The 14,764-nt window shown below is 45.4% G+C and overlaps 1 protein-coding gene across 1 annotated transcript in view; it reads right to left on the reverse strand.

Annotated features, from left to right (window-relative positions):
* Positions 1–9,149, reverse strand: part of KLHL3 (kelch-like family member 3) — a 44,459-nt gene extending 35,310 nt beyond the window's left edge. The window contains exons 1-2 of the mRNA XM_009891104.1: positions 9,136–9,149; positions 1,272–1,388 (exon numbers count right to left, since the gene is read on the reverse strand). Of these exons, the coding sequence (XP_009889406.1) occupies positions 1,272–1,388; positions 9,136–9,149 (131 nt within the window). The remainder of the gene's footprint in view (positions 1–1,271; positions 1,389–9,135) is intronic.
* Between the last annotated feature and the right edge of the window lie 5,615 nt (positions 9,150–14,764).

Genomic DNA, 14,764 nt, shown 5'->3' on the forward strand with positions numbered 1-14,764 from the left:
AATTAACAAAGGAATAATAGCAACACAATAGATTTCTGAATATAGCTGCACAAACCTCTATTTTCAGATCCTTTGCTTGCAGTACAAAGAAAGGACTAGAGGGATGCCAATTAAAAAAAAAAAAAAGCAACAAACCCACATACTCAGCTTCATGTAATTGTTACAAGGGAAGGATATTTTCCATTTCCAACAGACTTTTCCATTTTCTGTTCCCATGCAACTGAGCATCACTGTCAGACATCTGTGGAAGGAGACGTGTCTAATCCTTCTCCACACTGGAGAACGTGTGTATTGGGAAACTACTTAACCCACAGAAGAGAGGGGGCTATTGCAGCATCTTTTGAGTACTTTGAGCGTGCAGAAAGAGTAAAGGGTGTTATCTGCTTTCATCAAACCATCTGGATAACTAGGCAGCACATACGTTCACGTGTATGACACATGTACTCTCCATAGGAATTATTTTAAAAATTGGGCTTCTAAGTCTCTATTTGAAGAGTAAAAGACTCAAATGAACTTGTCAGAGAAATGCTTGCTGAATGATCTGGTTCATGGGATAATAACAACCAAGAAACAACTCAGGTTTAACCACTGCCACCACATTACTGATGTTATGACAGCGGTTCTTGAAGACTGTGTTCACTGATATTTTTTCCAGCCTCCACTCTCCCTGTACCCACGCAGTTGTGTAGAGACCAAGGTGTTCTCTTTTAACTAATACTGGGATTTTAAAAATTGCAAGTAGAGAGCTGACATTCTTCCTGAATTGTTGCTTTTTTTTTTTCACCCTCTACTTTGGAGTGCTAAGCCCAGACTGAGTGACGCTGCTAGTTAAAGAGAATAAGAACAGTACATTAATAATCTTTGGTCTGTAATTATGCGTAGGTGTCTTAATGTCTGTAACGTTCTATTATTGGTTTTCAGACCATTAGCTCAGTTAAGAACATAGTTTACAGCTGAATTTGCTGTAAGTAATGGAAAAGACTAAATGAATTATCATCTATAAAGGAAAGCTATTGCTCAGATAATGTTTTTGAGCCATAGCTGGCTTCCTTCTGCTGGGAAGACAGCGAGGTCTGAGATTAGGAAGAGTAACCCACCACAAAAGGGCTATATTTCAGCTGTCTCTTCCTACTTGTTTATTAACACCCTTCATGCAACCATTAGCTGTGACAAAAATGGCACTTTTTTTTTTTTTCTAAGCCTCCTAGAAGGTTTTCTGTTCCCACATTTCTGCTAAACCAGAGAGGGTGCCCACGAAGTCAAAAGTGTACCTCCGTAATTCATTCATGACCTTGAATGCCTTTCTCATGTGAGAGGGGTTGACTGTCACTGTGCGCTGGTCCTTTTCATCTTCAGCTGCCTCAGAGGATCGGGAACTCTGCTTAATGCTAAAAACAGGGACAAAAAAAAAGGAACAGAAAGTTTGATTCAACGACACTATAAAAAAAAAAAAAGTACCATAAAACTGCAGCACAGGTCATTGTGCATGGAGTCACTCGCATGTTTGTTAGTCGGGTCAGGTTCACCATATGAAGAGTATCATTAAATGCAGCTACTTTTGCATGGATGTTGAAAGCCAACCCAGCCCACATTTCAGTCAGCAGGGAAGAAAAGGAAAAAGTGCCAAATACTTGAGGACAAAGCCCAGCCTCACAGGCTTGAGGCCAGGAAAGCAGTATAAGGTGAAATTCAAGCCAGAACATAATTGCCTCACTGAATAGAAATAGACTTCAGCACTGGGAACTACAAGAGTACCATGGATACTTCAACATCCACACAGAGTTTAGTTTTCAATGTCCCATCTGAAAAACGCAAGCATACAATACACGACTTGTATCTTCTTCTACAGAGCAAGTAGAAAAGGAGTATTAGAACTCCCTGCGCAGCTTCCGGAGCATTAGCTTGGCAGAGGCCACTTCCCACTTAGAAAAAGGTCTATTTAGTGCCACTGAAACCTATAGAAAGAATTATTAAACCAGACTTTCCCACCAGAACCACCAGCTATATAGGTAACATCAAACCAGATGCGCTCAGTTATGTGCTGGGTCTAACCAGGCCAACAGGTGCCTAAGGCACATACGCGTCCTCATTGCTTTGTTTGGAGCATTGGCTCTTTATACAGAATTGACATCAGGTCAATATCTCTACCTCCCTGATCTGAAAGTGTGGGAAATCACTCGGAGCTAAAGGTTTTCACCTATGAAAAAAGCAGCACTGGGAGACAGGTCCCCGTTGTGCTCACCCCCACAGCTCACCCCTCAAACCCACCAGCAGGCAAAGGCAAACAAGACAAGTCAGTCAGACAAGGTTGTCCCTGTCGAAAGCCAACCCCAAGCAAACAGCAGACCTCAGGAGGTAACCCTATCACCGCCGTGCTTCAGATCCAAGACCTTCTCAGAGTTTTCCTTCCACAGGACAGTCTGCCTCAGCTTCACGATTGCCCGTCCCTCCCTGCCACCCTTCTTAGTCGGGCTTGTACTGCAATCGAAGAGGCTGAATCGGGTTAAACCAATAGTCTCATTGTTAAAGCAATGCAGCTCAGCATCCTGACTGCTGGTGACCAGAAAACGATGTCTGAAGAAGGCTACAAAGCCAGGTAAGTGTGGAGGGATCCTTCCCCAGAACCGCCTGCCAGCCTCTGCTAAAGCGTGTATGCACACACATACATCTATATACATGTATACTCACACACGGTGACTTTTCCTGTGAAAAACACAATTATTCACAATTTACCGCCCCTTCATAGTGGAAAACCCTTGCTGAACACTACACCCTCCCCACTGCCTGCTCCTCACGGGTGGCTCTTACCAGCCCCGTGTCCCTTGAGACCACACAAAGCTCTTTGCCCCCCAGCTGTCCTCAGAGGGCTGCATGGTCCTTCTAGAAACAAGACGCCAAATAGCGGCCGAGCTGCACGCAGCTCCAATACACGTCCGCATACTGAGCGGCCTCCAGCTTTGTGCCCGAGACAAAGGTTAATGTCAAAAACCAGCCAAGTCCAATTCCTTCCCTTTGCCGAACATGTGAAATATTTTTCAGTCATGAGCGAAGCCGCAAGGCTGCGCACAGCACCACTCACCACATGTCCCGGCTGAGGGAGACAAGTTCCCAGACTGCGTTACAGCCATCATCCAATTAGCTTAGCGTGGCTGGATTAAAAGAAAAAAATAAATAAACCAGAAAGAAGACTACCTCTTGTTAAATGTTCGGTATTCAAGGGACTGGAACCAGGCAATGACACAGCTGGCTGTTGTGTCCCCATAGAAAGCCGGACTCACTCTGTGCCGCACGTACCACTGGCGGCGCTCGTGGGCACAGAGCAGCAGCAGCACTCAGTGCCTCCCCAGGTCTGCACGCCCCAGCCAGGGAATCTCCCTGCTCCGGGGATACGGCCAAATTCACGAAGCTTCAATGTTGTATCTATCAAAAGCACCGGCATCTTAAGCCAAGGGAAGTTTGACCACAGCTTTGAACCCCCCAGCGTAAACCCTTGCTCTTCAAAACAGCTAAACCTGCCCGTGTGGCACGCGGAGCCAAGGAGTGAAAAATGAGGCTCTGGAAGCGCAAGTGACGTCAGCCAGCTTTCAAGTCTCCAAAGCTGAAACACATACAGGAAGCAAACAAAACAAACAAAAAAGAAAATGAAAAAGAAAAAAAAAAAAAGAAAGTGAAACCAAAAGGCGGCGGCAAGGAGAGCTGTACCCATCGCTCCTGGGGCCGGACAGCTGGACCGCTGCGGGACACTGCTTCGGTCATCATCACGATAGACCTCGCAGGGTCCAAAATCAAGTGATGCACACACAAAATCATGAGGTTTCTTTAATAAGAAAAAGCACACCGCTGAGATTTATTTATTAGCACTCCAGTGCCTTAGACAAGATTCATTATTTTCAAACTTTTCCGTTGGCAAGAGATACAGTTCAAAGGACACGGCAAGTTTCATTGAACACCAAAGTAAGTGTCAGATCAACAAGCCTTCAAAAAGCCTCGACTCCACCAACATTTGTCTGTGTATTTTAAAAGCAAAAACCTTGCTTTGGAATTTATGAAAAAAGATCAATCAGTTCTTCCTAAAAAGCACGAAAAAACTTTTTAAAAAGCATCCTAAAAGGCATCCTCAGTTTTATTAGCAGGGGTGGATTTCACATTTTGCCGAAGGCTCACCATAAGAAAATACTGCAGATTGTCTGGTTAAAAACTTGTTTCAAAAAAATCAAGATATGCTATTTAAAGTTTTTCCAAATGACTCATATAAAAAACACATTTGAAAAATTAATGGCCAAGAGCCTTTAACTCATCTTTGAGACTGACTCAGCTGCCACAGAACTGTGTTCCAGTAATGGACGGAGGATGATTTTATCTGGGAGAAAGATTTCACACCCCCGTGCACACACTCTCAGAGGTCACCGACACATCTCCAATGTAAAAACACAAGAACCTAAACGCTCCAAGCAAATGCAACCTGCCACAAAGCAAAAGCTACCCCTGAGATGACCAAAACAGTGCTTTGCATAGTCCTTTTCTGATGTTTTTTCCGTACAACATTAAGAATGATTACCCTTATTACATGATTATATTAATGGGGCAAAGCAAAGGAGGAACACTGATCAAAGGCACTGGCCGAGACCACTCGGACCTGCTGGAGCCCCTGCACCCCACGACCACAGAGACTTTCCCCCCAGCACCTTCACGTTTGCCTCGCTGATGTCCTACCACACCAGTGGGACTCGCAAGCCGGCTGCCAGGAGCAATTTGTTCTATTCCTGGGCTATCTGAGGCCGTGCACCGAGCGAATGGACAAATGATTTAATTTCCCTGGGCCAGATGAACATCCTCGTTAGGGACACAGCAGGATTCTCCTAAAATAAGCAAAGAAGCTCTTACTTTCAGAGAGAGCCAACCCCACTGCCACCTCCTGCGTGGCCTTTCAGCGCTGTCCCCAAGTAGAACAAATGAACCCCGATTTCAGAGTCCCCAATTAAGGCAGCGAAGCTAATCACAACCCCGTTTACACCGTGTTCCTCCTCTCCAAGACCCACGAGCAGGGCTCGGCGCAAGCCACCTGCGGGCTCGCAGCACAGCTCCTGCCTGAGCACGGCCGCATACCAACCAACACAAAGGTATTTTAAAAACCCATAACCCGTAGCTCTGTATCAACTATAAAGTTGGGTTGCCTTAGTTACCAGCAGTAATTACAGATGTCTTTGTAGATTATGTGAAAGAATAAAAACCTTCCTTAGAGCTAAACTGTCCCCTGGCAAGATTATTGCCGTGCAGAGAGCTGGTAAATCCCAGGAACAAAAATCTCAGCTCTGCCAAAACCAATTCTACCACTGGCTTTACTGGAGACAGGAGTTCACCCTAAAGGAGGGGTAGATCTCAAACGCACTCTCCTTCAGAGCAGAGGATAAGCTTCTGCTCTTGTTTCTGGGAGAACAGCCGCTGGGCTCCTAGCCTACGTGTGGACACCACGAAGGTCCCTCTCCACCAGGCTCTCACATTGGAGAGATGATGGGATTCCAGACATGTCCAGACCAGCCTCATCCCACTGGGGGTATCTCTGGGAGCTGCTCTCATCTCCTGTCTGTGAACCACAGGCTGAAGTCTGCTCTCTGGGGTTGTCCCATAACACTGCGGAGCTTCAGCCCCGCAAGGTTGGCCAGAGTCAATAGGGCTCATCGACCTGTCCTCCCACAGCACTGGCAACCCAACGCCTTGCAGGCACTTCATATCCTTATATTAACTTAGAAGTGACATGGTAACCGTAAATTTTCAAAGCCTATGGAGCTTCTTTGTGGGATACATTACAATCACCGCTGCAAAATGTGAATCTTCAATTTCTGCCAGGTTTGGCATAGCTCTGATCTAAAATTGTGATAGATAACCAATAGCAGCTACTAGTCTTCAAAACTTAAATGCCTCTACTAAGATAAATCGAGACCAAAATATTAATTCAGTCTTAGCAAAATGACAAATCATTCCACCTTAACTGGAGTCATTTTCTGTTTAGAATCAATGGCCTAAATCATGGACCAAATATGTTATGTCCAATAGTTTTATTTCTCGAGTCAGGCAGACTCAGTAAGAAAAAGATATCAGTGTAATGGCATATTTATAAAAATCTCAATTTCTGAATTTTTCTTTAGGTATACACAAAGATAGTAGAAGAATGTGACTGAAGAAATCCAAATACTTAGATGGATTTTGAGCAGATTTCAGAGAAATATACTATCATTAAAACATATGGGAGGTAGCATAATGGAAATGAATATTTCTTTTTTATAGCAATGTTATTTTCCTATTTTCTTGAATTTTTTCAGTGCCTACATCAACATGGAGAAAAACACAGCTTAGAAAAACACACAATTGATACACAACAGATCCCCAAAAGATATTCATATCAAAGGAGACCTCAGGGGAAAAGCAGACTTCAGGAACTACAGAGAAGAAAAGTCTTTGCTGACAGTAATGGAAACAACACAAAATAACTCAGATATGACAATACCATTTGCTTTCAAAGGCAAAGGTTGTATTTCTCAAACAAATACTATGAAGAGACTACCCCCACATAAAGACAAAGCTAAAACTGCAGGCATTTTAATTCTTTAACCAAGAAAATTAACATTCTAGGGGGTTTCTTTCCTGTTCAAACTCAAACACATCTTGCAAATTCAGAACCAGAGTACTGTGCCCTATCATACAGCCTTATGTAATTTCTCCATAAAATGAAAGTCCCTATCAGCACAGTAAAAGAAAATCAGGATTCTGAAACAATTTATTGCCAAACATGAATGTTTCAGGTTAAATCTCCCTTGCCTCTGGCTGCTTCTGCCCACGTGCAACGACATGGGCACATGATACCACTGAACAACTCGGATGTGCAAGTTATCAGGATATTTGAGTCCAGGCAGGCTTAGGACCAGAGTCAGAGGTGATGCGAGCACCAACAATGTGTTCCTCACCGACTACAAAAATGGAAGAAGCAATAACATCAAAAACCAGAGGGAATTCCGCTCTCGTGAAAGTCACAGAGTGTAAAATTCGAGGCCTAATGTGCATGACACAGATCCGAGTTGAAATGCGGGGCAAAAGTACAAAAACGGGAACAGAACCAGCCCACGGTGTTTGCCCACCAAGGTCATTTGTCGACACCTCTTTCCAGGACTTGCTCAGAGCAGGCAAAGCAGCCGCGGCGCAGTGCCACACGACGTGCCCTTTCGAACCAGAGTGCAGGCGAATATTTCCAGCTTTCCTTGCCAAGAGTCAAATCCCACATCATTACTGCCCGCAACCAGTTCAGGATCACCTTCCTCTTCCCAAAAAACTAGAAATACAAGCAACAATTTGGGTAATCGTTCCTCACCTCCAGAGGCAGAGAACATGCGGATGGGGACAGTCCTTAATGCCCTAAAACCAGATGGTCTGGGAAAAAATGGATAAGGCAAAACAGTCCAGGTGTTTTTTCCAGTGACTTTTTCACTGCTGCACCCCCAGCAAATGGTCTGCAGTCAAAATGAGACCATTGCTGGTAACCGTAAAAAAAGGTAATAAGTAATAGTGCCAAGGATGATCCCAGCCTGGGGTATCAAAACAGCTCCGCTCCACTTCCTCAAACACTAGACTCATTTATATGTACACATAAACAAAAAAAAGAAGGAAAACCCATTCCACGGACTAGCATCTAGCATGACAAGCTAAGATTTCAAGGCACTTGGAATTAATTAATATCTGCACTAATATCCAGAGGTGGCCACTCACACCCTTATGGGAAGCAGAAGCACTGCATTGTAATTTAAAGAGAGATGTGGCAGGCGGAAAGTTTTGGTTTGCACATTAAATACACAAACAATTGCAACCCTTGAATCACAGAAGGGTAGAAATCTGCCCTTTGGAGCTTGGAAAGCAACTCCCGCAGACTGCTGCCAGTGTTTTCCCTCAACAGAGGGAAAAAAATCCAGAATTCAGAGATTGATCCCAGCTTAATTTTTCAATGTATCATATTTAAACAAAACTTCTGTCAAGCCCTGACAATTAGTACTAGCAGCAGGTCAAGCCCCCTCTCTGTTCCCCCAGCCCCTGCAAGGTCACCAGCACAAAAGGAAGCACTCAGCATATCCTGTTTTTAAAAAAAATACCAAAAAAAAAAAAAAACACCACCAGTTTAATGTTTAGCTTGAAGCAGTAACAAGTGAGCTTCTGGTGTGCGAAAGGCACCCCGACAGCGGGGAGGAAGAACGAAGGCAGAGCCAAAACACCGAACATCTCTCCAGCATCTACGAAGTCCCCACACAGCAATAACCTCTTTCAAGCGTTCAGTGGACATTCGGTGGGCTCTGCGAGCACTTCTGCACACAGGTTTTGGAGCACAATAGCTGCCTTGCAGGAAATCAAGTATATATGGCCCGGCTACCGTGTGAGAGAGACATGGGATCCCCTCCCGCCCGCCGTAACACTTGTGCGGTGCACAGCTTCCACATACACAGGCAGGTAAATGGACCCCTGAAGGCTTCAGAGACCTTAAGAGATTTTCATTCATCACTCAAAAAAGGCAACAAATATCAGCGGGTGTGCTGCTCGAGGCTCAAGACACAAGCAAGGCAGACACAAGCCCAGCGTTCGGGGAAGCACATCTCATTGATGGAGCGACCCCGCATCCCGCCAGCCCACCTTTGCCATCCCACACCTCCCCGCTCCACCAGCCGTGTCAGAAACCCCCCCGCTGGACCTGTCTCCCTTACCTCGGCTTTTCATATCTAAACCACATCCCACCGAAAAACCGCTCTCTTCCTTCGGGTGGAAGCACGAAGGGGGCCAAGCAGCCCGTCACCATGACATTGCACCATCTTACTGAACACGGCAGGCGCTCCTCGCTGGGGGTATTTCTGCAGGAGGGCACCAACGGGGGGGGAAGATATCCCCGCAAACGGCGTCCCGCATGCCTGTGCACAGTCCCGGCCAGCTCCGCGGGGAATGGCATCCCCATCCCGCCGGGGAACGGCAAGCCCATCCCCGCCGCGCAGCATCCCCATCCCCGCGGGGAACGGCACCCCCATCCCGCATCCCTCCGGGCAAATCCCCCCTTCAACCCCCCGCGACGGTGCGGCCCAGACACAAAGGCTCGGTGCCGGTCCCTACCTCTCCTCCTCCATGGTTCGGCGCGGCCCCCGCCGTGAGCGCCCTCCCGGCCCCGGCTCCGGTTAGCGCCGCTGGCACAACCCCCGATTACGGCAGCAAGGAACGAAATAGGTCAATGGCCCGCCCCGAGCCGTCCTAAGGGTGGCGGGGGGAGCGATGGTGGAGAGCGGGAACGCACCGGGCAGCGGGACGGGGAGGAGGAAGCAGCTCTCCTCTCCCCGACATCCATCCATCCATCCATCCATCCATCCATCCATCCATCCATCCATCCATCCATCCATCCATCCATCCATCCATCCATCCATCCATCCATCCATCCATCCATCCATCCATCCATCCATCCATCCATCCATCCTTCCGTCCGTCGGCTGTTGATCTTAGTCCTTAGATCAGTGCCCTTGCCTCCACCACGCGAGAGGTGGCCTCTGGGGAGACCGGTGGATGAGCCGAGTGGCCCACAACTACTTTAATCCTTGCAATCTATAGACCAAAGAAAAGTTTTAGTGGGCTGAAAATCCCCGGTACAGACCATGAGGCCAAACCCATGCACGGGGCAGCAGCAGGAGAGGACTGGTGATGCTCTGCTCTGCTGACAGGGGAGAGGGTCCCAGCCCCCCCCCCCCAGGTCTCCCCACACGCTCTGCAGAAAGCAGGCTCTAGCCCCAATTTATAAATTTCCCCAATTTATGAAAATTGTGCTGTCCTTCTATGCAATCTACCGAGTCAAATACATGCTGCATAGGCAATATGGGTCCTTCTAAACTGCAGGTGCTGTTTTGCCTGAAGCACTGGACTAAATCATATTTACCATTTTTATTCCAAGTGATACAAATGCAGAGACTTTTACTTAAAGCTGTATGTTTTCCTCATTTCATTAAAAGATTTTCTCAATCTTATTCTGCAACAATAAGGCCTTACAGGTTCATTATAATAAAGACAAGAAATTTTGCTTTCTTCATTACTTTTCCATTCACAAGACGTTCTTGTGCAAAGGAAAGAGGTAAGTAGAAGTATCGAGAGATTTCTCCTGCAAGATACCATTCTGTCTCTTTTGTAAATAAAATTACCCCACTCTTCTACATTTCTCCTCAAACCACATCCTCCTCCTTACCAACCTAAGTTTCATACATCTATTAAAATATATCAGCAATGATGATTGAACAGATGCTATTGCATTTTCCACATGAGGGTTTCAGAAGCTTGTTGAGAGTCTTAATCAGACATCACCCCCACTCTTCAGATAAGAAAACTTAACACACCTGGAAATGAAAGGACTTAATCAAAGTCACACAGGGATGGAGAGTCAAGAGTTTAAACACCATTTGGCAGCCTCCCCATAAACAGAAGAAATACAAATAAAGCCATGAAGCCAACCACACCAGATTCAGGCAAAATTCCTGCTTTTTCCTTTTGAGAATCCTGTTGAACTATTGGTTTAACACATCCGGATCCTCAAGTACTTCCCGAGTGTCCGTTCAGTCCTACGCTCTTGATGCACAACACACAAAACCACAAGACACAAGTTCAAACCATAGAAAAAGTAATTATACTAAAAATAGTAGAATTTACCTAGAAAGCAAGTGTTGGAGCTTGTTTCCATTGAGCAAGTCCCTCAGTAATCATAAAAAGTCTAGATACAAGAACAGGGCCTCAAATTGCTGCAAAGTACCCATGTATTTTTATTAACACATTGTTTTAAAATAATAAAATATTAGGCTTTCACTATGAAAAAAAAATATCTATATCTCACTTCTGTCCACGCAGGAACTAGGCACTCGGGTTGAACCAAACCAGCAATACCTTCTTACGCACTTTGCCCCACCAGCATATATACGCTGGACTCTGCAAATTCCAATAGCAGCCATGGAAAGGTAAATCCCAGTGACAGACAAAAGCAAACCAGGGAATAGTCCTTGCCGGAATAGGCCAAAGGCATGTTCCGGCAACCAGAGATTATCTTTTATGGCAGCTTTGCAAAATAATCGTGACTGGGTAACAACCCCCAGATGAAAATTTCTTGCCTGTTTTTAAGTGCAAAGATTGGTATCTTGAAAGAGCGGGCAGTTAAAAGGAATTAATATCTGATCGGTGAAATTTTTCCAGCCTCTTTCAAAAACTCCTAGTCCCAAGTAGTCCTAAATTCCTCCTACATCTAATCTACCTTCAATCATACAACCGATGCTCAGAGTAGAAGGTCCACAGAATGCCCATTCCAACCAGTACTGCCATTCCCTGTCCCATCAAAACCTTTCCAGATTCCTGTGACAATGTTCAGATCTACAGTGAAAGACCAACACCCCCCCCCCAACTCTAACGAGCTGCAGGGAGAGAAGAGATGAAAGCATTGCCAATGCCCCTACAACAGCAAGGAATTTCTTCAGTAAAAATGCCAGGAAGGGAGGGAATAAAAACAGCCCTGCCAATCTGATCCAAAACCCTCTGCCGGCCCAAAGTCTGGTGGCTGGTTTAACCCTGAGGAAGCACAGTGAGTGCTCCCGAGAATTTAATTCTGTGAAGAGCACCAATATGCCCAGACAAGACCCCGTCAATCTCCACAGCTTCAGCAGAAGCCAGAAAGGGTTTCCTCCCCAAAACCCACCACCGGATCATACAGTGTCAGCAGTGAGCCAGGAACCCCTCACGCCTCTGTTTCCAGGTATATACCAATATACAGGTTCCAGAGACCCATATCATAAACAATTTGCTGTCTTTAGCAGCTCTCCTTTTCACCACCAAATTATTAATCATCTTTCTCAAAAAAAAACCAAAAACCAAAACCCCTATGGCTTCTGCACTGAAGAGCTGTGAAAGGTACACATAAAACACTGCATTCATGGAAGCTTCCAAGGCTGCATCTTCTCAGTCTAAGTTATTTTTCATTTTGTTTTCAAAAGATATATAAGTCTCAATCTTATAATCAAACTTTTTTTTTTTTTTAATAGATATATATACACACACACCCCTGAGTGAACAACCTGACCTTACCCTGAAGCTGGTCCTGCTTTGAGGGATGTTTGAACCAGATCACCTCCAGAAGTCCCTTCCAATTAAAATTATTCTGTGACTCTAATTAAGTAAATATTAATTTAGATAGATCTGTATTTAGACCGTACATTTTCTGGGAAAAGGTCCACTAAGAAAACTAATATAAGATAAACAGTGAAAGGTATTAGCTGAAATAGGTGTCTTGGTATCTCAGCGGCTAACCAAAGTCACTTGGAGGTGGTTCTCAGGTACGGCACTGGCTCCCAACGGACCCAGAGCATGAGGCGCCTCGGCAGAGAAGTCCTGAAGGTATCTGCTGCCCAGCCACTGCTAGAATTTAGAGCATGCCATACTGCTTTCACATAACAAAACCAAAACAGCAGATAAATTTAGCTACTACAGCAACTCACGGGGATCCAAGGCTCAAAAGGAAGCTCTAGGAGACCTTCTAGGTAGGGACCTTCCCAGAGCTGGAATCAGTGATGTTTTGGCAGCTGAAGCTGAAGAGACTCCCGCTGAAGCACTGTTTTGTGAAGCGTGTGGTTTGTAGAGGAGAGGGGGCTGGAGCATCCACCCCAGCACTCTCCCCCCACCGGGATGCCGCTCCCCAGGCAGAGATGCTGCGGAAGCTGTCAGCATCTCCAGCCTCTGGGACTGTTGCCCTCTGCTGGTGGATGTCCCACCTCCACACTCCTCTGCCGCAGCCCAGCAAAACTGGGGTTTATGAAACATGTTTTCATTTATTCTTTAACGTAAATCACCTTTCCTATAAAAATGGTGGGTTTACTCCAATAGCTTCACCATAACATTACCACCTTTACAATAACAGCCCCTGGCCATGTTCACCCTTAGGCTGTGACTTCAGGGGCGTAAGCCGTCCTATTGCTCACCCTACACAGCCGTAACAGCTCAGCTAAAAATGTTCTTCCTGCTCCTCCTCTTACCCTTTCCTATAGCACAAGCAATTGTTGTCACCCGCAGTCAGCTCTGTCAGAAGCACAGGCTTCCTGCCCTGTAGTCATGTTTCGTATTTATCAGAAACTCACTGGAAGATTTTCAGATAGATTTTACAGTTTGGAATTGAGCGCTCAAAAGGAAAAATTAACATTCAGGAAGAAAGCTGTAAAAACAACTGTTGCAGGCACTGGAACAAAGGCCAAGGCCAGTATTCAGGTGCCTAAATACCACCAAGTCCCTCTGCCTCGTGAGTCCTTAGTTTTGACTCCCATTTCTACACCTACTGAAGCGCCCAGTTCTCGCTGCAGGCTGAACACATGGACTTGAGAAAAAGTTTAGGTTATGGTTCAAAACATGGGATTTTTTTTCCCCCACAAAATTTTTGCTGAAGTGTTAAGATATCCTTTTAATAGGATTCTTTGTCTTTATAATATATCCCTTAATGCTTCTGCTCCTACTTCCTATAATAAACAACCCGTATGCTTCATAAAGATGTTGTATGCCTTAATTAATATTTGCATACTTTGAGAGACCAGCAAAACCAAACCTATTTTCATTCAGCATCTCGCCACCCCACCCCAAGTCTCTCTACTATTACTTCTTGTACACTCATTCCCACGCTCTCTTCTTGAAATTTTTGAAAATACTTCATTTTTTGTTCTTTGCAAAAGCCAAGAAACACAGTCCACTACCCTACTATCGTTAACACAACGTGCTGCAACATTAACACAAATGAATAAATCACACAGCTGCCACACACGAAAATTTAGGCAAGATTGTTTCTGCAGGCATGTTATTTTACCTTGAACAGAAAAAGCCATCTCATGCAGCACGTCTTCCTCGCAGACAACGGACTGTCCTTCATTCTCCTGCTCGGTATTTTCTGGGCAAACACCTCTTTCTGCTCAATCTCCATAGCATATTCAGAGCGGGAACTCTGTGTCAGGGGCTCAGCTCGGGTTTCTGTTCACTTACGGGACTTTCGTGGTGTGCTTTTCAGGGCTCAGCTTTCCCATCCTCTCCTTCCATGCAGAAGCGCACCCTGCAAAGGAGAAAGAAAACAGCTTTGAGAAGGCATTAGAGAGCGTGTGGCACCAGCTCGTTGCAACACTTTTGGCCTAGAGCAGCACCAGCAATAAAACAAGCCCAGCTCTTCCTTCCCAGTCTTCCTTCCAAAGGCGATGTTTCCCAACTCCCTCTCAGCTGACTCCCCAGCACACAGAAAACAAGAGCTCCCCATTGCCACCAGCTACACACAAACCCAACCTAACATTTCCAAAACACACGTGGGAGTGATTCATCACCAAGCTCGTGCCTCAAAGAGGCTTTAAAAAGAACGTTGATACCACAGAGCAGAGGCCCGGATTCTAGCTGGTGCTGGGTAAGTAAGAGAAAGCTCCGGTAACAACTTCTAAATGATATATTTACAGAAAAATAATTTTAAAAAAATTGTTTGACTACATTTAAAATTGCAGAAAATAGTGGATGGTGTGCCTAAAGGGAAAGGGCATGGCAATTCGCACCAAAGGCTTAAACCCCCCTCGTGCTCCTGGGGATCTCTCTTTTTCAGGAGGGTACGTCTCCATGAAAATAACAGTAGAAAGCTCGCATTACGTCTCTTGCAGAATGCACTTTCCTAAATATCCTATGCAAAAGGCATTAACAATTACAACTACAACCATCCTGC

Source organism: Charadrius vociferus, unplaced genomic scaffold (assembly GCF_000708025.1).
Source record: "Charadrius vociferus isolate BGI_N301 unplaced genomic scaffold, ASM70802v2 scaffold370, whole genome shotgun sequence".
NCBI lineage: Eukaryota > Metazoa > Chordata > Aves > Charadriiformes > Charadriidae > Charadrius > Charadrius vociferus.